At 53.7% G+C, this 27,066-nt stretch overlaps 16 protein-coding genes across 16 annotated transcripts; 8 read left to right on the top strand and 8 right to left on the bottom strand.

Annotated features, from left to right (window-relative positions):
• Positions 1 to 570: 570 nt before the first annotated feature.
• SAICODRAFT_42188 (uncharacterized protein) lies at positions 571 to 1,224 on the bottom strand (the record flags this gene model as incomplete). Its single annotated transcript, XM_019168691.1, has 1 exon — positions 571 to 1,224. A coding segment is annotated over one exon (654 nt), but the record flags the coding sequence as incomplete, so codon positions are not given.
• A 523-nt stretch (positions 1,225 to 1,747) lies between these two features.
• SAICODRAFT_169734 (uncharacterized protein) lies at positions 1,748 to 2,817 on the bottom strand. Its single transcript, XM_019165730.1, has 2 exons — positions 2,700 to 2,817; positions 1,748 to 2,638 (listed from the first exon to the last, which is right to left on the bottom strand). The coding sequence occupies exons 1-2, from the start codon at positions 2,707 to 2,709 to the stop codon at positions 1,776 to 1,778; spliced, it is 873 nt and encodes a 290-aa protein (XP_019021631.1). The 5' UTR covers positions 2,710 to 2,817; the 3' UTR covers positions 1,748 to 1,775.
• A 99-nt stretch (positions 2,818 to 2,916) lies between these two features.
• Positions 2,917 to 3,662, bottom strand: SAICODRAFT_31820 (uncharacterized protein). The gene is made up of 2 exons (XM_019168020.1): positions 3,181 to 3,662; positions 2,917 to 3,134 (listed from the first exon to the last, which is right to left on the bottom strand). Exons 1-2 carry the CDS (start codon positions 3,635 to 3,637, stop codon positions 2,956 to 2,958), a joined length of 636 nt encoding a protein of 211 aa, XP_019021630.1. The 5' UTR covers positions 3,638 to 3,662; the 3' UTR covers positions 2,917 to 2,955.
• A 49-nt stretch (positions 3,663 to 3,711) lies between these two features.
• Positions 3,712 to 4,890, top strand: SAICODRAFT_169732 (phosphoribosylaminoimidazole-succinocarboxamide synthase). Its single transcript, XM_019165729.1, has one exon. It carries the CDS (start codon positions 3,784 to 3,786, stop codon positions 4,690 to 4,692), a length of 909 nt encoding a protein of 302 aa, XP_019021629.1. The 5' UTR covers positions 3,712 to 3,783; the 3' UTR covers positions 4,693 to 4,890.
• A 485-nt stretch (positions 4,891 to 5,375) lies between these two features.
• SAICODRAFT_21489 (D-lactaldehyde dehydrogenase) lies at positions 5,376 to 6,813 on the top strand. Its single transcript, XM_019166430.1, has one exon. It carries the CDS (start codon positions 5,576 to 5,578, stop codon positions 6,572 to 6,574), a length of 999 nt encoding a protein of 332 aa, XP_019021628.1. The 5' UTR covers positions 5,376 to 5,575; the 3' UTR covers positions 6,575 to 6,813.
• Positions 6,814 to 6,824: 11 nt separating this feature from the next.
• SAICODRAFT_9791 (DNA-binding TFAR19-related protein) lies at positions 6,825 to 7,321 on the bottom strand (the record flags this gene model as incomplete). Its single annotated transcript, XM_019172133.1, has 2 exons — positions 6,825 to 7,079; positions 7,151 to 7,321. The coding sequence occupies 2 exons, from the start codon at positions 7,319 to 7,321 to the stop codon at positions 6,825 to 6,827; spliced, it is 426 nt and encodes a 141-aa protein (XP_019021627.1).
• Positions 7,322 to 7,609: 288 nt separating this feature from the next.
• Positions 7,610 to 9,356, top strand: SAICODRAFT_96903 (hsp70-like protein; the record flags this gene model as incomplete). Its single annotated transcript, XM_019172076.1, has 3 exons — positions 7,610 to 7,732; positions 7,797 to 9,101; positions 9,171 to 9,356. Exons 1-3 carry the CDS (start codon positions 7,664 to 7,666, stop codon positions 9,354 to 9,356), a joined length of 1,560 nt encoding a protein of 519 aa, XP_019021626.1. The 5' UTR covers positions 7,610 to 7,663.
• Positions 9,357 to 9,668: 312 nt separating this feature from the next.
• SAICODRAFT_96902 (putative mitochondrion protein) lies at positions 9,669 to 10,749 on the top strand (the record flags this gene model as incomplete). Its single annotated transcript, XM_019172075.1, has 2 exons — positions 9,669 to 9,687; positions 9,744 to 10,749. The coding sequence occupies exon 2, from the start codon at positions 9,832 to 9,834 to the stop codon at positions 10,747 to 10,749; it is 918 nt and encodes a 305-aa protein (XP_019021625.1). The 5' UTR covers positions 9,669 to 9,687; positions 9,744 to 9,831.
• A 257-nt stretch (positions 10,750 to 11,006) lies between these two features.
• SAICODRAFT_61511 (putative beta-ketoacyl synthase) lies at positions 11,007 to 12,308 on the top strand (the record flags this gene model as incomplete). Its single annotated transcript, XM_019169847.1, has 1 exon — positions 11,007 to 12,308. The coding sequence occupies one exon, from the start codon at positions 11,007 to 11,009 to the stop codon at positions 12,306 to 12,308; it is 1,302 nt and encodes a 433-aa protein (XP_019021624.1).
• Positions 12,309 to 12,389: 81 nt separating this feature from the next.
• SAICODRAFT_9787 (F-box protein Pof5) lies at positions 12,390 to 13,508 on the bottom strand (the record flags this gene model as incomplete). Its single annotated transcript, XM_019172132.1, has 1 exon — positions 12,390 to 13,508. The coding sequence occupies one exon, from the start codon at positions 13,506 to 13,508 to the stop codon at positions 12,390 to 12,392; it is 1,119 nt and encodes a 372-aa protein (XP_019021623.1).
• Positions 13,509 to 13,881: 373 nt separating this feature from the next.
• Positions 13,882 to 15,242, bottom strand: SAICODRAFT_31816 (uncharacterized protein). The gene has a single exon (XM_019168019.1). It carries the CDS (start codon positions 15,196 to 15,198, stop codon positions 13,960 to 13,962), a length of 1,239 nt encoding a protein of 412 aa, XP_019021622.1. The 5' UTR covers positions 15,199 to 15,242; the 3' UTR covers positions 13,882 to 13,959.
• A 304-nt stretch (positions 15,243 to 15,546) lies between these two features.
• On the top strand, positions 15,547 to 16,839 carry SAICODRAFT_39818 (uncharacterized protein; the record flags this gene model as incomplete). Its single annotated transcript, XM_019168622.1, has 1 exon — positions 15,547 to 16,839. A coding segment is annotated over one exon (1,293 nt), but the record flags the coding sequence as incomplete, so codon positions are not given.
• Positions 16,840 to 17,531: 692 nt separating this feature from the next.
• SAICODRAFT_31814 (uncharacterized protein) lies at positions 17,532 to 18,229 on the bottom strand. Its single transcript, XM_019168018.1, has one exon. The coding sequence runs from the start codon at positions 18,031 to 18,033 to the stop codon at positions 17,608 to 17,610; it is 426 nt and encodes a 141-aa protein (XP_019021620.1). The 5' UTR covers positions 18,034 to 18,229; the 3' UTR covers positions 17,532 to 17,607.
• Positions 18,230 to 19,792: 1,563 nt separating this feature from the next.
• SAICODRAFT_43023 (uncharacterized protein) lies at positions 19,793 to 19,975 on the top strand (the record flags this gene model as incomplete). Its single annotated transcript, XM_019168720.1, has 1 exon — positions 19,793 to 19,975. A coding segment is annotated over one exon (183 nt), but the record flags the coding sequence as incomplete, so codon positions are not given.
• A 921-nt stretch (positions 19,976 to 20,896) lies between these two features.
• SAICODRAFT_84736 (sn-1,2-diacylglycerol cholinephosphotransferas-like protein) lies at positions 20,897 to 22,274 on the bottom strand. Its single transcript, XM_019171377.1, has 2 exons — positions 22,101 to 22,274; positions 20,897 to 22,041 (listed from the first exon to the last, which is right to left on the bottom strand). The coding sequence occupies exons 1-2, from the start codon at positions 22,238 to 22,240 to the stop codon at positions 20,964 to 20,966; spliced, it is 1,218 nt and encodes a 405-aa protein (XP_019021618.1). The 5' UTR covers positions 22,241 to 22,274; the 3' UTR covers positions 20,897 to 20,963.
• A 710-nt stretch (positions 22,275 to 22,984) lies between these two features.
• Positions 22,985 to 26,815, top strand: SAICODRAFT_61465 (WD repeat protein; the record flags this gene model as incomplete). The annotated part of the gene is made up of 1 exon (XM_019169844.1): positions 22,985 to 26,815. One exon carries the CDS (start codon positions 22,985 to 22,987, stop codon positions 26,813 to 26,815), a length of 3,831 nt encoding a protein of 1,276 aa, XP_019021617.1.
• Between the last annotated feature and the right edge of the window lie 251 nt (positions 26,816 to 27,066).

The raw sequence follows: 27,066 nt of genomic DNA, 5'->3' as shown, positions 1-27,066 counted from the left end.
CACCGCCCTCTGCACATCTCTCAAAAACTTCCCCTTCTCTCCTCCCTTCCCGTTTGCTCGAGCCTCCTCTTCCGCAGCCTGTTCGCCACGTTCTTGGGCAGCGATGAGGGCGAGGCGCTTTTCGCGTTCGCGGTCGAGGTCGGAGGCGGCGGAGGTCATTTCTGCGAGACGGCGAGCGCGGCCGGCGGCGAGGTCTTCGGCTGACTGTTGGGGTTGGGGCGCCGATTGAGGGCGAGAAGGGCGGGGATAGTGGGGCTGGGGGTAGTCGCGGCGTCGGGGAGGGGAGGCGGGCCGTTCACGTTCTCGTCGTGGAGATGATGCTCGTCGTGGTTGTGGTGAACGATCCATCCGTTCCCGCTCGCGCTCACGTTGAGGGCTCGGTGAACGCCGCCGCGATTCCCTGGGTTCATCCCGTGATGACCGTTTTGGACTCGGTGAGCGGCGTTTACTCCTCGAATCACCCACTGATCTTGAACGACTCCGGCGGCGGTGATCGCGGTCACGGTCATCTCTGTCTCTGTGGCTTCGGTGTGATCTCGAGGAGGTGTGGCGGTCTCTTGATGATGAGCGCCGTCTTCTGGACGAGCGGTGATCATCTCTCGATCTTGACCTCTTCCTATCGCTTCTCCTCTCTCGATCACGGTCACCATCACGATCTCTTCTGCTCTCACCCCGCCTATCCTTGTCTCTTCCATCACTTACAGGCAACCCAGCCTTCTCTCTCATCTCCCTCAGCCGCACCGGATTCTTCATCAAGGCCTCATACGCAGCCTGCTCCCTCTTCTTAATCGCCAACAGCGGGTCATCCCTAACCTTACTCTGCATATCCTTCATCGTCGTCCCCACCACTCCTCCTGCTCCTGCAAACCTATCCTCCGCAACTGCGCTTGCTTTAGACAGGCGCTCCTCCTCCTTCTCCTTCAACAACCCATCAATCCTCTTCTTCCCCAACAAATACGCCTCCATCTCCTCACTCGTCCCACCCATCCCCCCACTCGGCGCCGCATACATCCAATCAACCCTCTCCACCCTCTTCTTCCCTCCCGCCGCAGCTTGCAAATCCTGTAATTCCTTGAGTTGCCGCTCTTCTTCGATTTCTTTGCGGATTTGTTCGATGCGTTTGCGTTCTTCGAGTTGGGATTGTTCTTCTTTCCAGACGCGTTCTTGGTTTTTCATGAGCAACGGGTGCCAGGACTTTTTCATGTTGAGGTCGCCGCCGCCCATCTTTGCTGATTTGTTGTTTGGAAGGTCTCAGTGAAGCTTGTTTTGCGTCGCGATTGCGATATGGACGCTCTCTTGGCTGTCCCGAGGTTCGATAACTGTTTCTTTGTCGCTGTACCGGTCACCTATGCGTTTTAAGTTGAACTGTCGTACTTCGCGCCGGCGTCGTACCGGTACACCTTCCGCGCCACGCAAACGCATCTCCATTTGCAAAGTCAGGTAATTAGAATTAATTCTCAGTGTCTCTCGAACTATGTTAAGTAATACAAATTAAGGTAAAAACAAAAAACAGAACACTCAAAGTAACATCCTCTTCACTCTCAGGCTCCAACGTCGGTATATGATCGCCGGCATTCCTTCAAGCTTCACCTTCCCAAACAAAACAATAATAATCCGCAGTAAATATATGCGTAATGGTCTCGTACTCGTCCTCACTCATAACATACTTTCGTCTCTTCCCGGTATCATATCATACAACGCATCGTACTCCTCACATTAAGTTTTGGCAGAATTAATCGTCGACATCGAATGTTCCGTCAGCCAGAGTCAGACGTTTAGTAACGCTGAGCCTGTCCATTAACAGGAAGGTTCAACACCAACTCATCCTCAAGCCCACGATTGACATTCGTCGCAGGGCGAACAGAGCTCACAGCAGTAGGAACCCTCTCGGCAACAGGCCTGTCAACAACGGGACGCTCACGGGTGAACGAAGAGCGCTCAACCATGACGGGGCGCTGAGACTCGTGGTCCTCGACGACGTAAGCAGGCTCCTCGACGACACGCTTCTGGCGCCAAGAGCGCTCGCGGTTGGAGGGGATGCAGGCGGCGAGGGAGAAGAGGATGAGAGACAAGAGGAGGAGGACCCAGATCGTCCAGGTGAATGCGAAGGCCTTAACACCGACGTGGGCGGCGTATCCAGCGGAGCGGAAGTGGTCGCGAGCGCGGACGTAGAGGATGGTCATGATGATCGAAACCGCAGTCGAGAAGACGAGAGCGAGAGCGGTAAGAACGGCAGAGATCGCACCTCCAAGACGCGAGCACAAAGCCAAAAGACCGGTGAAGAAAGCCAAGGCAGCGAAAGCAATAGTGATCAAGTAAAACGCAAACTGGAAACGAGACATGTAGTAGAACCAGTTACCAGTAACGGGGCCACCGCTGCTGGAAACAGCGTAGGCAGCGTGGTGAGGCTGGCAGTTCTGGTTGTGGCCAGAGTTGGTCGCACCGCACAGGCCCCAGAGGGTATAGTGCGCCATTCCGGAGTCGGAGGTGGGAGCGTTGGTGAGAGGAGAGTTGGAGGCAGACAAGAAGAAGATGCGGTTAAGGGGGTTGTGGTCCGTCACACCCGCAAGGATGACGAAGAAAAGCAGGAGGAGGGCACCCGCCAAAAAGAAGAGCGGGAAGAACGTGAGGATTGGTCCTGGGGAGAAAACTGTCAGCATACATCCCCACTGGAAGAAGATGGAAGAAGGAAGACATACTTGAAGCCATTGTGTTTGTGTGTTGAGTGACTGTATGCTGGTCTGTTGTTGAGCAGGAAGCAAGGGCGGGAATAAGGTTGTTCTTATAAATTTGCGAACTGGCGGTGTTCAGCTGATTTAGCCTTGGAGCTTTTCGTATGTGGCGCGTATGACGTCGTGGACCGCGGCCGTGCTAGAGTCTAGGTGTAGCGACGCAAGAGAACAAGCTTGATAGCGTAACCGCGCAGATGACATGTTTGCTTCTTCTTCTTTGCGTCTACACCGCTATCATTACGTCTAGGAATACCGCATACACCCCGAGGATCCATTCGAGGCGGTCGCGGTGGAGGATGTACGTTATGCGGTCGGCTTCAACGGAAGTAGGGGTATCGGTAGTGAGTGAGGATAGATGTTGGACGCAGGATGTATGCGTTGTCGCGATGAGTTGTAGCGTGTCTTCTTCGATGTTAGTTATGCCATGAGGAAAGGGGTGAGGACCAACCTTCGAGAGTGGAAGCCTCCTCGTCAATATCCGTTCTCGAAGCAGACAAATTGTAATGTGTTCTCAGTGTGGAACATGCATTGAGTAGGAGTGCCAATTCGTGTCTGAGCGTGGTGGTGAGTGCGACGAGCGAGGGATGCGGTGCGTACACGAGCTCGGCATCGGCTGCGGAGGTAATGGCCAGATTATCGTCGTAAATATCGAATCCAGTACATGTTGACGGCGAAAGGGATGACAGCTTGCGCTTCTTCGTTGAGGGAGGGGTGTATGCACATGTATCTCCGTACCCTTCTTCCTTCAAGCACTCCTGCTTGACTACCGCTTCTCCCATTACATCCTCCACCAACTCAAGCGTCAGTCCCTCCAGAATTCCTCCCAGCTCCTTTATCTTCCCGGGAAACACCTCTTGCAACAGCTTCCGCGCCTTCAAGGTCAGCGAGCGACGATAGGTTTCCATTTGAATGAGAACTGCGGGTAATCCCACCGCCCAAATTACCCGCGCTCAGCGACTGCCGCCGTGACTTATCGCGCGCACGTGATCTCAAAAGTCGACGTCGACCACCAGGCCCGAGCACAAAAAAAAGTCCAACCAAGATCACCGCCATGTCTGCCGTCCAAACAACCGACTTCCCCAACCTCCCCCTCCTCGCCCGCGGAAAGGTCCGTGACCTCTACTCCCTCCTCTCCAACCCCGACGCCCTCCTCTTCGTCGCAACCGACCGAATCTCCGCCTACGACGTTATCCTCTCCAACCCCGTTCCCCAAAAAGGCCAAATCCTTACCGGTCTTTCCAAGTTCTGGTTCAAGCTCTTGGGTGATGTGTGCCCCAACCACTTGCTCGCTACCGAGGTCGAGGATATGCCGCAGGAGTGTCAGGAGTACAAGGATGTCCTGAAGGGACGGAGTATGCTCGTGAAGAAGATGGAGGTGTTGCCGATTGAGGCGATTGTTAGGGGATACTTGAGTGGGAGTGGGTGGAAGGAATACAAGAAGTCTGGAACGTGCCATGGGATCAAGTTGCCCGAGGGTCTCCAGGAGTCTGAGAAGTTGCCTCAACCCCTCTTCACTCCCTCCACCAAGGCTGAGCAGGGCGAACATGACGAGAACATCCACCCCTCCAAGGTTGCCGAGATCATCGGTGCCGAGAAAGCCGCCGAGGTCGAGCGCCTTGCGTTGGAGTTGTACACCCGCGCTGCAGAGTACGCCCGCTCCCGTGGTATCATCATTGCCGACACAAAATTCGAATTCGGTTACTCCGCATCCGAAAACAAAATCTACCTCATCGACGAAGTTCTTACCCCCGACTCTTCCCGATTCTGGAGAGCGGATGTGTACGAGGTTGGACGTGGGCAGGATTCATATGATAAGCAGTTTTTGAGGGATTGGTTGACGAGGGAGGGAGTTGCGGGTAAGGATGGTGTGGGCATGACGGAGGAGATTCAGACCGGCACGAGGGCGAAGTATGTTGAGGCTTACGAGGTTTTGACCGGGGAGCAGTGGGTGGCCGTCTAAGAAGTTGATGAAGATATAGATCGAATGATAAGTTATGAGAAGTGTGTTTAGATATTGAATGGGGTCTGACTTCTTGTTCACGAAGCTCGCAATCAAATACATGTGGCGTGAACAGTTGTTTTTGCATCATGACATAGAGGTGAAGGCTGATCCAGGATATTGTCTTGTGCTTTGGGGTCCGGGACTGGTCCTCAAAATCCGTACATGTTCGTCCATCCAGATTCGGGCGAGTTCAAGCGAGCAGGACAAGGGTGGGAAAACGGAAATGTCCTCGTGTCACCGAATGTGGGCACAAGATAGGAAGGAGTCCAAAGTGACAAGAACGGATGAGGAAGATGTGATACGTGGTATTCAAAACGTTGGTGCTCTCTGCTTGAGACACTCGGGGGCTAGAGTATGTTTTCGTCGAATTCAGTGGGTCAATGTCTCATTCCGAAGACACGAAGTCGAGGTGATATCGGTTCACTGGAAACATCCGATAACTCAATTTGGGCAGGTCTAATGCTGAGCCGGTCGGCATGTCACAGAGACCAAATACTTCAAAGGTGGGTAAACAGATTCCCCGGCACCCGCAGCGCCGAGGTGACGTACAATATTCATCACTCCGGGCCCTCGGTAACGTCGACACCAACCATACCCGATCCGGCACCAAACTCCTCGACTTTCCCAAGCTCATCCAGCCCAAACAATCCTTGATCTGTCGAAAACCCGAAGATTGTCGTCATGGGCAATCTTGCGCGCGGGTCGATCATTCGCGGTCGAACCTTCTTCGCCGCCACTATGTGCGCTGACAAATCCCTCGACGCTATCAAATATATAGAGGACCGTCGATAACCCGTCCCCGATCCAATATCAAAATCCCTATACCAACTACCATAACAACATGTCTGGCGAACTCATTCTCGTTACCGGAGTCACTGGCTATATCGGAGCCTGGACTGCCGAGGAGCTCTTGAAGAAGGGATACCGTGTCCGTGGTACCTCCCGTTCCGTCGAGAAGGCCGATTTCTTGAAGCAGCGCTGGTCGCAATACGGTGACAAGTTCGAGGTCGTCGAGGTCAAGGATCTCGTCCAGGATGGTGCGTTCGACAAGGCCGTCGCTGGCGTCGATGGTATCATGCACATCGCTTCCCCCTTCCACTTCAACGTTCAGGACCCCTACAAGGACCTCATCGACCCCGCTGTCAAGGGAACCAAGTCCCTCCTCGAGGCTGCACACAAGCACGGTGACAAGGTCAAGCGCGTCATCGTCACCTCCTCCTTCGCCGCCATGATGGAGCCCCATGATGCCGGATACGAGTTCACCGAGGAAGACTGGAACCACGACTCCATTAACCACCTCGACAACCCCATGCACGCCTACCTCGCCTCCAAGTCCGAGGCCGAGAAGGCCGCGTGGAAGTTCATTGAGACTGAGAAGCCCAAGTTCGAGTTGGCCGTCATTAACCCCGTCTACGTCTTCGGGCCTTACATCCACCAGGTCAAGGATGCGGAGTCGATCAACACCTCCGTCGGACTTGTTTTCAACTACCTCTCCGGAAACGCAACGGACGTCCAGGTTAATCAGCCCACTGACCCCACCTTCTACGTCGATGTCCGCGACATCGCCGAGGCTCACATCAAGGCCTACGAGGTCAAGGAGGCTGCTGGTCAGCGCTTCATCTGCACTGGTGGTCCCTTCACTTACCAGCAGATTGCCGATGTCTTGCGCAAGGAGTACCCTGAGCTCAAGGACATCCCTGAGGGTCAGCCTGGAAAGAACTACGAGGTTGGTGTTAAGGCTTCCAACGAGCGTGCGAAGAAGGTTTTGGGCATCAACTTCATTTCTTTGGAGCAGTCTATCAAGGACACTGCTGTTGATTTGAAGAAGCAGTTCCTTTAAGTGGTGAGGAGTTTCGAGATGCGTGTACGTTAAAATGGGATGGAAAATGATACAATATTTGGTACGATAGACGTTGATACAATTAAACATATCCCTCACACGATCACGAGTTCCATGGTCTCAGTGATCCAAAACCTCCATTAACATGAGTTTCCCTAGATGACGGCAGGCATAATATGACCCGCCATTTGACCCTCCATCTTTTTGGACTGACATCCTTTGACTTCATCGTCTGACTTTGCCATTTGGCTTAATCCCAGTCATCATCATCCTCATCCAAATCTCTCCTCCTCTGCATAACAATCTTCGTCTGATTCCTCTTGCTCTCCTGCCCCGAAATCTCCTCCAACAACCCAATCAACTCCTCCTCACTAACCTTCTGCCGAATCTGTCCCGTTCGCGCCATTTGGATCAACATGTTCTCGACGCCGCGGGCTCGGTCGGCGCGGACGAGTTCGATGCGTCGTAGGCGTTCTCGTGCTGCTGGGGCGAGGATTTGGGCCAACTATAGTAACAATTAGCACTTCTACTCTTCCTCCCTCGAAATATGTAGAGAGAGAGAGAGAGGACACATACGATAGTACCACGTGCATCCTCCTCAGCCTGACGCTTCGACTCATCATCTCCGCCGCCGGCAGCGGGTGCACCTCCGAAGCCGCTTGGTGCCGAAGGACCGCGGGAGGGTTGTTGTGACTGGAGTTCGCGAAGACGGGCTTGACGGATGGCTTGGAGTTCAGCGTCGTCCATGGGGATATGATGGGATGTGGAGGAGGAGGAGGGAGTATATGGAGGGAGGATGGAGGATGTACGTATACTTGCAGCTTACGGCAGCTGCTGCGGGATGCTGCGGAGTGATGCACACGGTTCAGGAGGGTCAAAGGGAGGGGTCTGAGACGGCGAAGGAGATTATCGTTTTCTCTTCTTTCTCTACCCTACGACGGCACTTTGGCATTCCATTCGCCGTCGCCGTCGTCGCTGCCGTATACTGTTTTGCGCTCAGGGTACGGTGCCTGGCAGCGCTCTCAACTTTCTCGAGGTCGACGTCGATAACCAAAGATTCCCCAAAGACCTTCTCGACACATAGATCAAATGGCCGAGTCAAACGTTCTCGGTATCGCCTTCGGCAACTCCAACTCCTCTATTGCCTACATCAACAACGTGCGTTCTCTCGCTCTTCCATGGCAATTGCCCAAAACGCAGGCTAACAGTGCTTCGTTTACAGGAGGGCAAGGCCGACTGTATCGCCAACGAGGATGGTGACCGTCAGATTCCCTCTATCCTCGCCTACTCTGGCGATGACGAGTACCACGGTTTCCAGGCCAAGGCCCAGCTCGTCCGTAACCGCCAGAACACCGTCGCCAACTTCCGCGACTTCATCGGCAAGTCCTTCGCTGACATCGACCCTACCCACTCCGCTGTCTCTGCTCACCCAGTAGACACCAACGGTACCGTTTCCTACGACATTCCCGCTACCGGCAAGACCGTCTCTGTCTCCGAGCTCGCTACCCGTCACCTTCTCCGTTTGAAGCAGTCCGCTGAGGACTACACTGGACGACCAGTTACCGGTGCCGTTCTTACCGTCCCTACCGACTTCACCCACGCTCAGCGCGATGCGTTGATCGCTGCCGCCAAGGCCGCCGAGTTGAACGTTTTGCAGGTGATCAACGAGCCCGTCGCCGCCCTCTTGGCTACCGACGCCATCCAGGATGGTGGCAAGGTCTCCGACGACAAGACCGTCGTCGTTGTCGACCTCGGAGGTACCAGGTGTGACGCCTCCGTTATCGCTTCCAGGGGTGGTATGTACACCGTTCTTGCGACTGCGCACGACTACGATGTCGGAGGTAACCAGCTCGACGACGCTCTCGTCGACTTCTTCGGCAAGGAGTTCGAGAAGAAGACTAAGGTTTCCGCTACCAAGGATGAGCGTTCCATCGCCAAGCTCGTCAACCAGTGTGAGGTCACCAAGAAGACTCTCTCCGCGTCTACCTCCGCTACCGTCTCCGTCGAGTCCTTGGCCGAGGGTGTCGACTTCCACTCCAACATCAACCGTATGCGTTACGAGCTCCTCGGCCGTAAGGTCTTCGACAAGATGGTCGCTTTGGTTCAGGATGTCGTTAAGAAGGCCCATATGGAGCCTTTCAACATTGACGAGGTGATCATGGTCGGAGGAACCTCTCACACCCCCAAGCTCGCTTCCCGCCTCTCCGCCATCTTCCCCGAGACCACCCGCGTCCGTAACCCCACCGCTTCTGCCACCTCGTTGAACCCCGCCGAGCTTAACTGTCTCGGTGCCGCTGTCCAGGCATCCCTTATCGCCGATTTCGAGCAGACTGATATCGAGGAGGCGACCCACGCTGTTGTTACTTCTGCTCCTCACATCGCTAAGCCGATTGGTGTCTTGGTCGGTGATGAGTTTGTGAAGGTTATTGATTCGGAGACTGCTGTGCCTGCACGCCGTACCATCACCCTCGCCGCACCAACAACCCCCGGCCCTGTCTACGTCGCCATTTACGAAGGTGAACGCGACGTCAAGGTCACCCCCGCACCACCCCGCGAATCCAACAACGACGAAGAAGATTCCGATTATGAGGAGGAGGAGCCCGAAGATTTTAGGGAGCCCATCATCAAGCCCAGCAAAAAGATCGCCGAGTGTGTGTTTGAGGGCGAGGGCAAGGGCAAGGTCGAGGTTACGGTGCAGGTTGATAAGGAGTTGCAGGCCACGATTATGGCGAGGGCTGTTGGGGGGAAGGAGGTTGTTAGGGGGGTTGTTGGTAAGCAGTAAACTTTAATGATGGATAGAGCGTGATGAACGGACTAGATGCATTACATGATATCAAAAGGAAAGGAATTGTTCTGACGTAATTCGGTGTTTGTATGTTTATGTGATGTTACCTTAACTTCCCGGCGTATCTTCGTTACATGTGGGGGGCACGTCATACTTCGTACCTCGACGCAGCAACTTCAACTCGGCCTCGAGAATTCGATACACCACGAACCGGTACAATGGTTCATCTTCTGCTACAGAGATCTCTTGTTGCCTCTAGATTATTGGGTCTGCGAGGGCTGAAGACATCATCTCGTCTTGATCCTGTGCCTTATGCTTTTGCCTTTGAGTACAATGTTCTCCTCGATTTTTTCTGAGGAATATTAGCTAACGAACGTCGTACAGCATCGATGGCGTACTTTTAAAAGGATCAGACCCAATCCCACGAGCACGCGAAGCCCTAATACTCCTCGAAACCAAGCGTATCCCATACATGCTTCTCACCAACGGCGGCGGAACCCACGAGTCCGACCGCGTCCGCTACCTCAGCTCCAAACTCGGCATCGAGATCGATGAGCGACAGTTTGTGCAGAGTCATACACCCTTCAAGGAGATGGCTGGAAAATTTGAAAATGTGCTTGTTTGTGGAGGGCAGGGGGAAACGTGTCGAAAGGTGGCCGAGAGGTATGGGTTCAAAAACGTTGTTGTGCCGGGGGATATTATTAAGTGGAATAGTTCGGTGTGGCCGTGGCATAATTTCCGGTTTGAGGGGGAGGATAGGGAGTGGCCGAAGCCGAAGGATTTCTTTGCGCCGGAGCAGAAGATTGATGCGATTTTCGTTTACCATGATCCGAGGGATTGGGGAGTGGATTCGCAGATTATCCTTGATTTGCTGTTGTCGAAGGGTGGACAGCAGGGTACATGGTCTAAGACTTTCGACGAAGGTCCACCGATCTACTTCTCAAACCCAGATCTCATCTGGGCGAATCAGTACCCAATTCCTCGGTTCGGACAGGGTGCATTCAGATTATTGATCGAGGCGCTATACAGAGAAATGACGGGTGGCAAGGAACTGAAGAGCACGATCATCGGCAAACCACACAAGCTCACTTACGACTACGCCGTCCGCGTACTGAGCAAATGGAGGGCAGAGTCCTACGGTGTACAAGCTGGTAAGGAACTGGATAGGAGTCGGGTATACATGGTTGGGGATAACCCAGAGTCAGACATTCGTGGGGCGAACGAGAATGGGCTCTACTCCATTCTCGTCCGTACGGGTGTGTTTAGGGATGCTGTCAACAGTGAAAAATACCCGGCGAAGACAGTCTGTGCGGACGTCCTTGAGGCCGTTGAGTTCGCGATTGAGAGGGAAGAAGGACGTGCAGCTGAGAAGAAGGCTGGAATAGCTTAAACTACCGCGGAGCAGAATACCGAGAATTCTCGACGAGATAAATTGAGGTAGAGCTATAGACTATTGCTATAGAATCAAGCATGCTATAAATGATTATTCGGGTGTAAAAATGTGACATCTAACTTTGAATCTGTTAATTCTCCAATACATACTGAAGAAGGTCATCTCGGCATTCCCCCGCCGACGTCCAAACCGCCGAGCTTCCCCACACTTTCCTGCAGCAGTTCGCGTCGTACGTACGAAATCTCGACCAGAAGATGCGACGAGTCGTAGTGACCGGTTTAGGGCTTGTGACTCCTCTCGGTGTCGGTGTTCAACATGCATGGAAGCGCCTACTTGCTGGCGAGTCTGGTGTTGTCTCATTGATCGGTCGAAACGGTGATCCAAGATTTGCAGAACTCCCTAGCACTGTGGGTGCCGTCGTGCCGCAAGGCAATGCAAATGAAGGTGGATGGAATGCGATTGAATGGATAGAAAAGGGTGATGATAGGAGAATGGCAAACTTCACTCAATATGCGATTGGAGCTGCTGAACAGGCCTTACGGGATGCAGAGTGGAAACCGACTTTGGATGAACAGAAAGAGAGAACAGGTGTCTGTGTCGGTTCTGGAATTGGTGCGTTTGACGATACGGTGAACGCCACGGCCGCATACGAGAAGGGTGGTTACCGCAAGGTATCTCCCCTCCTCGTTCCTCGGATTCTCATCAACATGGCTGCCGGTCATATCACTATGAAATATGGCTTCCGAGGTCCAAACCATGCAGCGTCAACAGCATGTACGACCGGTGCACATTCCATCGGTGATGCAGCACGGTTCATCATGTTTGGCGACGCAGACGTCATGGTCGCTGGAGGCACTGAGTCATGTATACACCCACTAGCCATGGGTGGTTTCGCACGAGCAAGAAGCCTAGCTACCGAGTTCAACGACCGACCCGCAGAAGCCTCTCGCCCCTTCGATCGTGATAGATGCGGCTTTGTCATTGGAGAAGGAGCAGGTGCTGTCGTGCTGGAAGAATACGAACATGCCAAAGCACGAGGTGCGAGAGTATACGGCGAGCTTCTTGGATATGGGTTGAGTGCCGATGCGCACCACATGACAGCACCACCAAGTGATGGGTCCGGTGCTCATCTATCCATGCGTCGTGCTTTGAACCACGCAAAACTGCCGGCATCTCAGATTGACTACATCAATGCACACGCGACGAGTACACCTCTTGGCGATGCCGCAGAGAACCAGGCCATCAAAGCTTTGATGCTCGGGAAGGACGGAAAGCAAAGTGCGAGTGAAGTGAATGTGAGTAGTTGCAAAGGTGCTGTTGGGCATTTGTTGGGCGCGGCAGGAGCTGTTGAAGCTATCTTTTCGATAATGGCATTGCATGAGGGTGTGCTGCCGCCTACTATCAACCTACACAACCCTGGAGACCCGGCGGAAGACTTCGACTGCAACTACATCCCCAATCAAGCACAAGAGAAGGAAGTACGTGCTGTCTTGACCAACAGTTTCGGATTTGGTGGAACGAATGCTTCTCTTATGTTTGGAAAGGTTGATGTCTGAAAAGTGCAATGTTGAATGGATGAGAAGACCGCTCAATGCTAATATCGTACACTCATTTTCACTCGCCTCGAACATATCGTATCAATACACACTCTGAAACAACTCCCCCCTCTGATCCTCCAACAACTCCACCAAATCCTTAACATCACTCGACTCCGTCCTCCACCCCAACTTAATATTAAATCTCAAACTCCTCAATCTGGGTAAACAATTATTCAAAATCGCATCCGTAACATCGTCGGGCTTGATCTTCGTACTGAACAATCCACCGGAGGACTCCATGGTTAGTATGCAGAGTGGATGCGATTCGGGGATATTTCGAAACATCTGGGAGGAGATGTAGTCGACGTAGACAGCTAGTGATTCGAGATGAGGGCATTTCAGGAGAACGAGGTCGAGGCCGTCTTGGGGGAGGAGACGCATTGGGTATTCCACGCGAAGACGGTTTAGTTGTGGTCCGATTTTGTCGAGGAGGCCGTAGAATCCTTCTAGTGTGATGTTGGGGAGATGGGTGAAGCTGAGGGAAGTCACGGTTCGTGGTATATCTGGCTCCGTCAAGAACCTGTCACCGATCCCGCCGGATAACCCGATGTGCTGTAATGCCGGTGGCCACCGAACCGTCGTTTCAGCCGATAAGATGGAGTGTTTCGGAAGGCTGACTGACTCCAATTTGTCAAGCTTCTCGATCGCTTCGCAGAGGTATTTGAGCTCGATCGTCTCGCTCACGGTACTCAATTCCAGATACCGCAGATTCAAACACGACCCAATCGATCTCAGCGCAGAAAACCCCAATCCACGCTGTGGAGCATAAAACGCCTCCATATTCCTCGAACACTTGCGAATCAACCTCGAGCTGGAGGAGTTTTTCGTTCCATGCGTGATGCGCCGTAAATCCAACCTACGCACCAATTCGCCGATAGAGGAGTGCGGTTTCGATATCGTGGACGCAAAGTTGATGATATTATCCGTATGCAGCTCTGGACGAGCGTAAACCCATCTCAGGCCACAGATGTACCATATCCGATTCACGAGCAATATCGCACCACGGTTCTTGGATTCGTTGTTCGAATTCGCGCGGATACAGACGTAGAATAGGATCCGTTCGAGCAGCTCAGGTGGGCAGAATCCCCAGGAGAGCTGCTCGACGACGTCGGTGCTTGCTTCGTGGTGGTCGTGGTCGGGGGGTTGCAGGTCGTGCATGGGTGGTGCTGGACATGTACTCGTTTCGCGAATGGAGGGCAGCTTTGTGAAGCTCGGTGGCGATCGCGAAGGGCGCTGGTAACTCTTTGATGAGAGAAGACTCGTGATCCTCGAACAGGAAAGTTCCTTGTAGTGAGATCAGGCTTTGTTGTTGAACACTGTCGAGGGATCAGAGGAGGTAGGGTTGATTCGGGGTCGTGTGATACTTCGGCACATCGCCGCCCTTCGACTTCATACAAATGTTGCTAAGCTTAGCTATAGATCGCAGACGTGAGGATGTCAAACGAAACAGCGTTCTCAACGGTCTCCAAAAACGTAAAGATGTAATTGCAGAGAGATGATGACCTAAGATGCTAAAATAAAGTATAACCATATGCGCACCATGCCATGACGCCAAGAAACAACCTAATCATACACCCTTTCCTCACCTTCCAACCATCCCCACCCACACTCACAAAGGCAACACCGCCTTCGCCTTGACATCATTAACCCTCTTCACATTCCCCACATACATCCTCCGCCCAACCATATCCCTCGCCACTTCCGCACTATCCGTCGCCGCCAAGAACGCCTCAAGCGCCTCCTCCAACCTCCCGTCCATCTCCAAGAGTAATCCCTTGACATTCTCCGCAACACCCGCGCATTCCCCACAAAACGTCGTATCTTTCCGCGCGGACGCAATTTCGAGACCGCGTTTCGCCAGGGTGGAAGCTGTCGAGGCGAATGATAGGGCACGGTCGTTTTGGTGTAGGACGGCGAGGATCTCTGCGAGGTGGGTTTGGGTTGCGGCTTCGGCGCAGAGTGCGTGGGGGTCGGGTTGGGCGGGTTTGCCTTTCGTGGTGATGGATTTCGCGGACAAGAATTTCTGGGCGCGGAAGACGGAGAGTAGGGTTGGGAGGGCGAGGTCTAGACGGGAGGTTTTGGCGTAGAGGAGGCCGAGGGAGAGGGAGGCGTTGATTAGTTGTTGGGAGGTGTTGGGGCTGGTTTTGGGGTCGGGGACGAGGGCGGGGGAGTTGGGGGGGAGGGGGTGCAAGGAGTTGAGTGCGAGGTTGTAGGCCTCGAGGAGATTTGATTCGGCGGAGACGACGTCTGGGGTTCGGGATTGGTGGTCGCCTAGGTTACGGTAGATGTCGGATAACTCCTCGGGGGAGAGGAGATGTTTTGGTGCTAGTTTGAGTGCGAGTTCGTAGAGTCGTACAGCTTCGCTCGCTTGTCCTGTTCGGCCGAGGGTATAGGCGTATTTCTGAACTGCGAAAACCCATCCTTTCATGAACGCATCCGTCTTCGTCTTTGCTTCTTCCTCCAGATTCGGGGTTTCGAGTGGTAACCCACACTCCTCCAACGCGTTCCGTGCCCACGTCATAGCACGGGCGTCGTCATTCATCCAATCTTGACCCACCCTCACACTCCGCAGCAATTCTCGTGCTCTCCAGGGGAATTCTTTGGGTGTGGGTTCGGTCGATTCGAGGTATATGTGGGTACCGTAGTACGTACCAAGAATGATGAGGGAGACTGCAGTGGAACTGAATGCGATGATCTTGAGTGCGGTGCGGGATTCGAGGATGAAGCGATCGCGGAAGGATATGTGACGTACGGATGCTGCGGAGGGGCCATTGAAGATGAGAGTTTTGGAGAGGGTGGAGGGACGGATTGGAGATGAACGTAAGGGTAGTCGGGTGAAGGGCCGCATTGTCGCTCTGCCAATTGCTACTGGACGTCTTACTGGGATTTTGGTGTAGAGGTTAATGAGGGGATGCAGCCCCTGCTTCACCCCGCAGTCGACGCTGTCCAGCGGCATTCACTGCCGAGCAGTCCATCATAGGTAGCAAGAGCATTCATCCGGCGTGAACAGCATTGATTCACAATGCCTGAAGAGGTCGAGCCGCATCCATTACAATCGTCAACCACGGCGGAAACGGAAGCTGTGGTTGAATCATCGCCCAGACCAGCGTCTCCTGTTCCATCCGAGCATGAGCCTATTACGGAGGGGGAGCAACAGCAGGAGGACTCCTCTAACCATGAGGTTGTACTCGAGGAGATGAAGATGAAGCTCATCATTGCTGTTGAGCGACAGGCGGATCTGGACGATGCGCTGAACTCTGCACGGCGGGAGCTCGAAGCGTCAAAAGCGCGATTATCGACGTTAAAGGAGGAGGCACGGGTGAATGCTGAGAAATTGGGCATGATCGATCGGGGGGAGTACATTCTGAAATCAGACGCGGAGCAGGTGCAGGCTTCGTTAACCAAAGAGCTCAACGAAGCCGTCAATGGGAAGAAACAAGCCGAGAAGGAGCGGAAAGGGATGGAGACCGAGTTGGAAGAGCTGACTCGCTCATTGTTTGAGGAAGCGAACAAGATGGTCGCGAGTGCCCGAAGAGACCGTGAGGCATCCGAGAAGAAGAGGGAACAGATGCAGGCTAGACTGGCCGACACTGAAACACTCCTCAAAAACCATCAAGAACAACTGGCGGATTTGAAGTTAATGGTACAACGAATACACTCCGAAAACGAGGATACGGCGTCCTCAGTCCCCGGGACACCCGGCCTCCCGTACGGATTCGCGTTGAATAACCGCTCGAGTCGGGATTCGCTTCGGGCGAATTCGTTTGATACGGCGCCCGAGTCGTCGATACCGACCTATCACCCCTCACACCCGACTTCGTTCCCGAATATCTTTCAAGCGATATTTAGGACGGATACCCCCGTCTACTCAGATTTCAAGAGTCTTATTAGCGTGGCGAAAATCATGAACGAGCAACGACTCCCCGCACGAATCACACAAGCACTACCGGGCGCACCACCAAATCCACCACACGCCCCCACCAACCCACGTCCGGCGGATTCATCCTCACTCAAGGATCTGCGCTATTTCAAGAGGTGCCTGACAGAGGATATTGAGCCGACGTTGAGGTTGGATCAGGCGCCCGGATTATCATGGATGGCCCGGCGCGCAGTCCTCCCCTCTATCCTGGACGGAACCCTCATCATCGACCCAACACCCCCAGCCTCCCCGCACTCCACCTCCTCCTGCTCCCTCTGCGGCGCCTCCAACACCACCGACCCCACCCTCCGCCGCACCCACCGTTTCCGAACATCGGATACCTCAGCCGCGGTCTGGTATGCGCTCTGTGGCTACTGCGTTGGGCGAGTCCGGACTGTTTGTGATTTCGTGGGGTGGGTCCGGGGTGTCCGGGATGGGATACGAAATGTTAGGGGGGAGGGGGAGGAAGAGAGATGTTGGGAGGAGAGTACGAGGTTGCGGGAAGCGATGTTTTGGGCGAGGATGGGGGGTGGTGTCATCCCTATCATCTATCGTGGTCCGACGACGGGTCATGGGATTGAGATACCGCTGAGTCCGAGTCCGGAACTGGATATGGTTAGGGAGGCGGAGGAGGAAGAGGAAAATGGGAGGGGAAGCGTGGAGAGTAGGGTTGGCGATGATGGAGAGACTACGATGACGTTTGCGAAAAGTAGTCCTCCTCCGCCGATTTTTGAGAGGACGGCGAGTGGGTTGCATATTGATGGGGTTTTGGCTAGTGATGGGTGGGGTGTGAAGACGCCGCCTGTCAATGGGCCTGCATCGGAGCTGGCGAATGTGGAGGAGAAGGAGGAGGAGAAGGGTGGGACGGATAGGAAAGCGTCGATTGGTTCGAGTGAGGTTACGATGGCGTGGGCGGAGGCTCCGGCACTCCCGAGAATTGGGAGTACGTTTGGTGGGACTGAGTCTCGGCCTGCGAGTATCAAATCTACTCATTCAGCCACGAACGAAGCTGGTGGGGCTGAGGAGACGAAGGGTGAACTTGAGGCTGCAACGGGTACGGCTGGGCATAGTACTGCTGCGTCAGAGGATGAGTTTCATGATGCGGCGGAAGGGGCACCGGCCGCCGGGGCGTCGAGTTAGGTGATGGGGCATTTGAAGTATTCTTAGAACGGTTGTGATCATGGGGGGTGTGATGGAGTGCGGAGTGCAACAGGAGACGGACGGAAGTTAACGTTGTCTTCGATACCTTATCTTAATAATATACCCAGGAGAGTGTTTGTATACCTCCTCGATACCACCACTCTTACAGTATACTTGCGTATACTCGCGAGAAATCTATCATAGAGGATCAAACCCGAGGTCCTTTTGGCCTAAGACTTCACTGATGATCAGAATGCATGTATCGATCGCAGCCCGGATGTCAGCTCTCAGTAATGGTGCTTCGTCGTTGGCTGGCACGGTTGGAGGCGGTACTTCTTCAACTGAGGTGATGGCGACCTGGTCATTCTCATCCGTATTCTCCGCCGTGATGGTCGGAACATTCTCAGCCTTTGCCTCCTCGTCTTCCATTTTGTCGGCCTGACCGTCTTCCTTGCCGTCCTCCTTATCCTCGGTGAATACCACAACTTCCTTCTCCACACCCGCAGCCTCCCTAACCCTCCAACACCGCCTACACAATCCTCTCAATTCACTGACCTCCTCCCCACCCAGCACCCCCCTCCCCACCCACACCTTCACCAACAACGCCCAAAGCCACATACACATCTCCTCGCTCATTCCCACTTCTACCCACGTTACGCCCATGTAACGTAACAATAAAAGAGATTGGGCGTGGGAGAAGGAGTGCAGGAGGGGAGGGGTAGGTGTGTTTAGGGGGTTTTGGAGGAATGATTTCCAGAGGAATTTGGTTGTTGGCCATGATATGGGGGTGGTGGTGGGTGAAGAGGGGTGAGGGGGGGAGTGGAAGGAGGTTGCGAGGGTGAGGAAGGAGTCGAGGATTGTTGTTCGCCATTCTTTTGATGGGAGGGCGCGGGCATCCCTACTTCGAGACCCATTGATCGTAGTATTGGTGTCATCGTTCGTTGTTTCAGCGGTTGATTGCAATTCAGGCGCAGGCCACTTTGCAACAACAAATGCCGGCCCCGCCCTCGTTTCCCGGCGTACCATCTTCAAATACTCCATCGGATCATCCGGTAACCCCCTCGCGAACCCCCTCACCTCCCTTGCACCCTCATAATCCAGCCCACCACCTCCTTCCATCCCATCCTCATCCTCACTCTCACTTATCCAGAATGCACCGTGTTGGTTCGTGTATGGATCGAGTGGGCCTTGTGTCGCGTCTTTGGGAGGTTGCTTGCGTTTGGTACGGGGTTTCTTGGATGAGGTGCTGGTACCGGGGTTGTAATCGTCGTCGTAGATGTTTGGACGTTTGTTGGAGGGAGGTGGGGGGCGTTGGTTGGGGGTGTAGTCTGGGGGTCCGGTGGGTCTCTGGAGTGGGATGTAGGGCTCTGCTGGGCTTGCGGAGACGACTGCCGATGGTCGTTGGAGGGGTATGTATGGTTGGTCGGCCATCCTCGTGCTGACTCTCTTCGGAGTAAGTGGTTGACGAGTTGATAGACGGGGGCGACTTTGCGAACTCGAGGTCGAGGTTGTCGGCGTGATCCTTCCAAGGCTCGGGCTCAGAGGTGCTGGTGAGGTCGTGAAAAGCTCACCGGAAAGCCTGGTTCGCCTTGGAAAAGATTTATGAGTATCCTTTGAATAAAGACAAGATTTAACAGGTGTTCGGTAGCACGGTTAAGCAAGTTCACGTAAGTCCATCAGATAAGGCGGATCACGCGAACGACTCAGTCGACTCACCACCAAACGTTAAACCCCCAACCCCCTCCCCCCCTCCCCTTTAACGAACCTACCAACATCCAGTATGCCCCGAGCAGCAACCCTTCAGCCTTACGCAATCGACAACCGCTACCGTGACCCAGAACTAATCCTCTCCTCCGAACCCGACCTTCCCCAACCCAACGACTCCCGCATCGACGACATCCTCTACGCCGGTACCGACGCCAACCCTTCCTCAGATTTGGGTACAGACAGTAATATACCGAGTTCAGACTGGGACTCGCAGCCGCAGTTACAAGTACGGAACCAGGGGTACGGGGTCACATATGTCATTGAGAGTCCAACGAAGCCTGCGGGGAGGAAGAGAGGGAATGGTACGTCGGGCGAGGGCACTTCGAGGCGTGAGAAGAGGCAGAAGAGTGGGAGACATGTACTGCCAACCCAGTTGAGCCAGGAAACGCGTGAGGAGGGACCGAGTGTGAGCAGACTACGAAAAAGCTTCAGGACTTCGTTGGGCGCGACATTACCAGGGGAAGAACACCTCTCTCCAGCCGAGAAAGTCTCTGCACGGATCGCGGCTGCGATCGAGGAAGGGAACGATAAAGTCGATTTATCCAACCTCGGCCTCGAGACTCTTCCTGATTCCATCTCGGATATTCAGAATTTGGTTCCGGGGAATTGGGTTCCTGTTAAGTTGTTCTTGAACGAGAATTACCTTCGGGAGTTGCCGCCTGCATTGTGCGACTGCACGAACCTCTCGACACTAATCCTATCCAAAAACGAACTCACCCGTCTTCCCGCGAAAATCGGACGACTCACACGATTACGCGAACTCATTCTCCGGGGGAACAATTTGACATGCCTTCCGGCGACATTGCTAGATCTGGATTTGGAATCATTCAGCGTCCATCTGAACCCGATGCATCCATTACCAAAGGAGGCAGAAGAGCATGACGACGTCCCACTTCCTACACCGCCGCGGACACAAGCCCCGTCGAGTTCGCAGCGGACGATAACAGTCGCACCATCACGCCTCATCTACATCAAGAAATTCCGTTCAGGACCTCGCGAGGAGTCCGAAATCGCGAGAGGAAATGTCCCAACCCTCCGCGAACTCGCACTCCGCTCACTCTCCCAAGATCCAACCTGGACAAAATCCCAACTCGCGCACCTCAAACCCTACTCCGACCCTCACCCCGATGCCATCCCCCACTGGATACCCTGGCTGGACGACGCAATCGAGGCTGGCACCCAAGACCGCCGTTGCGATAACCCACACTGTCGGAAGAGATTTGTGCGGCCCTTTGGACGGAGTTTGGAGTGGAGGAGGGGGGTTTTTGGGATTGATGATGTGTTGTGTTTTGAGAGGTGGTTTTGTGGGCGGGGGTGTTTTGAGAAGGGTGGGGATGGGGTGGTGAGTCCGGAGTGGGAGCAGGAGGGGGAGGAGAGTATGAGTGAGAGTGAGGATGCGGAGGATCCATGGTAATAAGTGGCTCTCATGTGGATGATTTTGTTACTAAGGGAGGGCTTCGGATAGTACTCGATGAAAGCTTAGAGAGCACGCCGGGCGGCGGGCCGCAGCCGGATAAAGGTATAATCATGTCTGCATTAAGCTAAGGTATGTCTATCATACAGATAATTCTATCCTGCATACTTCCATCTGTCCTCTTCTCTTTCCACTGTCCTCATACATCTACCCTCCTTCTCCTTCTTGTGCTCGTCTGCAACTCACAAGTCGTCCACATCTCCTGCCTCGTCTACGACTCGTCGGTCTACTCCCCCTTCCCAACCTCCATCTTCTCCACCGGCACAGGACTCCCAATTCTCTCCTCCGTATCGGCCCTAGCTCTACCATATAGTCAATCCCCCCTCTCACCCTTCCCCAACTTTTTGAACCCCGGAATCTTCTTCGTGCTCAACACCCTAATCCCGAAATAATCACACATCGTCGTACAAATATCCATCACGAAACTCCCATATACGCCGACCGCTACTCCCAAACACGCAAAGACGTATAGGGCGGAGTTAGAGGCGGAGATGGTAGAGGGGACGGAGAAGAGGAGGGGGAGGATGGTGGAGTCGAGGGAGGCGTAGATGATTGGGAGGAGGAGGATGTTGAAATATGGGAAGGACTGGTGGGAAACGTGGGAGATGATCATGAGCCCGACCATGTATGCCAGGACTGCGCCGATGAAGAGCATGAAGGTGACGAGGTGTTCGGTGACAAGTTCGGGGCGGGCGGAGAGCCAGACGTAGACGAGGAAGGAGGTACCGAAGAAGGGGAGGAGACCGGCGAGGGCGGGAAGGAAGGGTCTCTTTTGAGCGCGGAGGGCGGCGTGAACGTTTGAGGCTGAGGCGAGGACATTACCGACTAATCCAATTCCGCCGAAAACCAAAAACGAGTGTTGGAGTGTCATCTCCAAGAATGGCGAGGGAAGGAATGTCGGTGCGGGGAGGTGAAGTACTTCCCACATATTCTGCGCCCAGAGCGACGGTCCGAACAGCGCGGTAAGCCCGTAGAAAATGGTAACCATCACGATCCCCTCCACAGGCCCGGAGAAATACGAGAGGTAGAGGGTGCCGGTGTGCCACTCCTCCCACGTACTCAAATAGAAATTACACAGTGTCGCGAATTGACACGCGACTGTAGCCCAACTCTGACCTAACCCCAGTGCGGCGGCGGTGAGGATACATTCGAGCGTGGTGTTCATTGCGTCACAGCAGTGATCGAAGCATTGGCCCAATGGGCCCGAGGTTCCGGTGCGGCGGGCTTGCATGCCGTCAATTGCGTCGAAGGACTGGTAGAGGAAGAGGCCGAGGGACCAGGATGCGTAGACCCAGCGGGGACATTCGGTTTGGAGGTCGGGGGTGTAGTAGAGGAGCGTTATGAAGTTGATGATGACGAATGCGAAGCCGGTCAAGGTGATCACGTTGGGACTATTGAACGCGGCGAGTCAGTAAATGTAAGATGGCAGGATGGGAGGAGAGGTATTTACGCGACGGTGGTGGGGAAGAGCTCGACGAGACGGCGCCAGTAGGGTCGTAGGACATATTGTGAGAGAAGGGATTTGTCGAGACCGCTGTAACGATACTTGGAGAGGTTCTCGACATGGGCGTTCCGGATGTAGAGACCCATCTTCGATTGTGGAGCTTTCGAAGGAGTGGAGAGGTTCACGTCGTGATACAGTACGTGCCGACTTTCTGAGTTAACCTGTCCAGTTAATTGAAGGCGAGTTAATTCTGTCAGGGCCAGGCTATCGGCGGCTCCTGGGCCTCGCACCGACGGTCCAACCTTAACTCTTACCCCACCGCCATCCCTATACTGACCAGGAGACATAGTGGAACCAATCCGGTCATCCTCTTAAGATCAGGCGTCGAAGCAGTGCGCTGTATGACCGATTGATCCGTCCCTAAGGATACATCTCCTATCCATACCCACGCTCATATCCGACCATCGTCCAACATCTCTTCGGCAATTGAGAGAGGAGCAATGGCGGGACCTAATGGAACGAGTGCTCCAAAATTCACGTTAGCGGACGATGACGGCTCAGATACCGAACAAATACCAGCACCACAATCACCTCATCCGCATGCGACACGGTTGCGCGAATCACAAGCTCAGGCGGAGAATGGGTATTTTGCGCCTAGATCACCGATTCTATCGACCAAATCGCCGCGGAATCCCGCGGGGGTGAATGGGGACCCTGCACCCGTGACCAGTGATTATGAGCCGACAACACCGACGAAGAACGGAGCAGCTTCGGCGCGGAGGAGGAGTGATGCGAGCATTGCACAGAATGCGATACAGAAATACGGCACAATGGATTCGAGTGGGTCGGCAATACCCGACATCAATGAGAGTGAGATCAAGTTGACGGGCATGCGACACGGATTTCAGGAAGACTACGATTCGGATGAGTATCTCGGTATGCTCGAACAAGTCTTCTACATGTACTACGCCGACAAACGCCACGACACATCCGGCAACCCCCGTATTTCAACCTCCTCCGTCCTGCAAGACTGGCGTATGCGCGAACGTCTCAAAACCGTCTCCGCAGCCCTCGTGGTTTGTCTCAACATCGGTGTCGACCCGCCTGATATCGTCAAAACCTCACCCTGTGCGAAGTTGGAATGCTGGATCGATCCGTTTTCGCTTCCGGCCTCGAAGAGTCTGGAGGCGATTGGGAAGAATTTGCAACAGCAGTATGAGACACTGAGTATGCGGACACGGTACAAGCAATACCTAGACCCAAGCGTCGAGGAAACAAAAAAATTCTGTTGTGCACTCCGCCGCAACGCAAAAGAAGAACGCATCCTCTTTCACTACAACGGACACGGTGTACCTAAACCAACGACGAGTGGCGAGATATGGGTCTTCAATAAGAATTATACGCAGTATATCCCGGTGAGTCTTTATGATTTGCAGAGTTGGTTGGGGGCGCCGTGTTTGTATGTTTGGGACTGTTCTGCGGCGGGGAATATTGTGCAGAATTTTATGAGGTTCGTGGATCAGCGGGAGAATGAGTACAAGAACGCCTCTTCCAACGGGGCAACAACGAATGGTGATGGGAATGGTGGGGAAGAACAGCCGTCCGAGCCTGTGAGTCCGCAGAGCTTTAGGGATTGTATACAGTTGGCGGCGTGTGGGCCTAACGAAGTATTACCGATGAACCCGGACTTACCGGCTGATTTGTTTACGTGTTGTTTGACCTCGCCGATCGAGATTGCGGTCAGGTGGTTTGTTCTGCAAAATCCGCTGCCGTCGAATTTGTCGATCGATATGGTGATGAACATTCCCGGACGGCTCCAGGATCGTCGAACGCCGTTGGGTGAGTTGAATTGGATATTTACGGCGATTACGGATACGATTGCATGGAATGTCCTTCCCAGGCCATTGTTCAAGAGGCTGTTTAGGCAGGATTTGATGGTCGCGGCACTCTTTCGGAATTTCTTGTTGGCGGAGAGGATTATGCGGGTCCACCAATGCCATCCGGTTTCCTACCCCGCCATTCCGGCGACTCATAACCACCCGATGTGGGATTCGTGGGATTTAGCTGTCGACACTTGTCTCGCTCAACTCCCGCACCTCATTGCGGCGGAGCATGGAGGGCCGGCGTATGAATATAAGCATTCGTCCTTTTTCACGGAACAGCTGACCGCATTTGAGGTTTGGCTTGCGCAGGGGGCTGTGTATAAAAAGGTCCCGGATCAGCTGCCGATTGTGTTGCAGGTTTTGCTCAGTCAAGTACACCGTCTCCGCGCACTGATTTTGTTGAGTAAGTTTCTGGATCTGGGACCGTGGGCTGTCAATCAGGCTTTGAGTATCGGAATTTTCCCGTATGTGCTCAAGTTGTTGCAGAGTCCTGCGCCGGAGTTGAAGCCTGTTTTGGTGTTTATTTGGGCGAGGATCTTGGCTGTTGATGGGAGTTGTCAGGCGGATTTGTTGAAGGATACTGGATACACCTACTTCGTGCAGATTTTAACACCAAACACCGCTCAGCTTCCGGTGGCGAATGTGAGTGAGCATAGAGCCATGTGCGCGTTCATCCTCAGTGTATTCTGTCGGGATTTCAAGCAGGGACAGGTTGCGTGTATGCAGCCTGGTGTGCTGAGCGCGTGCTTGAGTCATCTGGGGGATGAGGATCCGTTGTTGAGGCAGTGGGCTACGTTGTGTGTTGCGCAGTTGTGGAAGGATTTGGCGGAGGCGAAGTGGATGGGGATTAGGGATGGTGCGCATGAAAGGTTGTGTGAGTTGTTGACGGATCCGGTGCCGGAGGTTAGGGCTGCGGCGTTGGTTGCACTGGGGAATTTCCTGGGGTTGCCGGATAAGAGTGAGCAGGCTGTTGCTGTGGAGAATTATATCGCGATTGCGGCGTTGGGTCTCACAGCTGATGGGTCAGGTATGGTTCGTAAGGAGCTGGTCGTTTTCTTGTCGATTTTCATCTCGTTGAATGCGAAGAAATTCATGGTTACGGCCCTCGGACACTTCGAGGAGAAGTTGGCGAGTAGTGAGGGGCGGTTAGCGACGAGTACGGATGTTGCGTCACATTTGAGTCGGGCGACGCCGTATGATGCTGTTTGGCAGGCGTTGTTGATATTGAGTGTTGATCCGTTTTCGGAGGTTGCGGTGTTGGCCGTTGGGGTTGTTGATGCTGTGCATGCGGAACTACTTAAGGGTCCGCTGGGAGAGGTTGCGTCGAACATCATCAAGGCAGCGTCGCAGACGTCGAAGCCTGCGTTTGATGGGTCGTTGTCGAGGACGAGTACGTCGAGGGATGGATCGGAGCATCCTTCTCAGGCGCCTGATTCGCCTGCTAGGCCGGGTTCGTCTAGGTTGACGCGTACGTTGACGAGATCGGCGTCGATTGCGGTGTCGTTGAAGAACCTTGCTTTGGGTCATCATGAGGAACCTGCACCTGCGCCGGAACCTAATAGACCTCCTCCCGAGGACGAGGCTTTCGTTCCGAGTACGCCACAGCCATCTCTTAAGGTGCCTTTGCCTAAGAGCTTTAAGGAGTTGAAGGGATCAAAGTCGCCACCGCAGGAACTGCCTTTGAAGAGCTCTTTCTTCCAATGGAGCTGTGAGTACTTCATGGAACCTCAGATGAAGCCCCAGGAGACGGATGAGCCAGGAAGCATGGAATACAATCAGCGTCTATGGCGCCGGAACAGAAATGAGAGGATCATCTTCGAGACGCAGCCTCAGAAGGAGATCGCCGGTGCGAGTGCTTGGAATCTGCATGCTGGGTACTTCAACAATGAGACTCAGCCGATGCGGTTACTGTTCCATCAGTTTGAGCCTCATCTTGTTGCGGCTGATGATAGGGATGGTATCTCGGTCTGGGATCACAATACGGGAACTAGGCTCAACCGATTTTCGAATGGTAATCCTATGGGAAGTCGGATCACAGAGGTGAAGTTCATCAATGAAGATGATGTTGCTCTGTTGATGACTGGTTCTGGAGAGGGTATTATCAGGCTATACCGGAACTATGAGTCGGAAGAGAGTATGGAGCTTGTGTCCTCATGGCGCGCACTGACTGACCTGTTACCTTCAAACCGCAGCAGTGGTTTGGTGGCTGAATGGCAACAAGGGCGAGGAACATTGCTCGTTGGAGGTGACGTAAAGGTTATTCGAGTTTGGGACGCACCACGAGAAACGTGCTTGAGCGACATACCAGCGCGTTCGGGTAGCTGCATCACGTCCCTTACCTCAGATCAAGTAGCTGGAAACATCTTCGTTGCAGGATTTGGCGATGGTGCAGTCCGCGTGTACGATAGGAGGTTACCGCCTAGAGACGCGATGGTCAAGGTCTGGAAGGATCACAAGACTTGGATTGCCAATGTGCATATGCAGCGTGGAGGAAACCGTGAGTTGGTATCGGGTAGTGTCAGTGGTGATGTGAAGCTCTGGGATATCCGACTTTCGAAACCGGTTCGGACGATTCAAGCACACACTGGCGGATTACGGACATTGGCCGTCCACGAACATGCACCTGTATTCGCTAGTGGCTCGACAAACCATTTCATCAAAGTATGGAATACATCGGGACCGAACTTGTCAACGTTTAGGCACTACTCGGGATTCTTGCATCAAGGACGACAAACATCGTCGGCTGTTACCTCGTTGGCGTTTCATCCGCATATGATGAGTCTTGCCGTTTGTGGCGGCGGGGATCATCATATCAATATTTATAAGGTTGCGGCATGAGAGTGAGATGGGAAGATAGGACGGAGAGCATGAGCGTTCATGGTGGACGTTGCAATTGGGTCGTATCGGATTGGATTCGTTTGGCAATCGGCATGCGTAATATGTATTTGCTGCATCAGTTTGTTCTATTCTTTCGTGGTAGGGGATATCCATCATGACAGCTTTTCTGTACGGTCATTTGTTGTAATAGGAGAGCATAAGAGGACTTGTTCACCATACAGACCATGGCCAGATATGTACACTTGATTGCT

Source organism: Saitoella complicata (assembly GCF_001661265.1).
Source record: "Saitoella complicata NRRL Y-17804 unplaced genomic scaffold SAICOscaffold_25, whole genome shotgun sequence".
NCBI lineage: Eukaryota > Fungi > Ascomycota > Saitoellomycetes > Saitoellales > Saitoellaceae > Saitoella > Saitoella complicata.
Note: the sequence above shows the minus strand (reverse complement) of the source record. Positions and strands in the feature narration are given on the sequence as shown.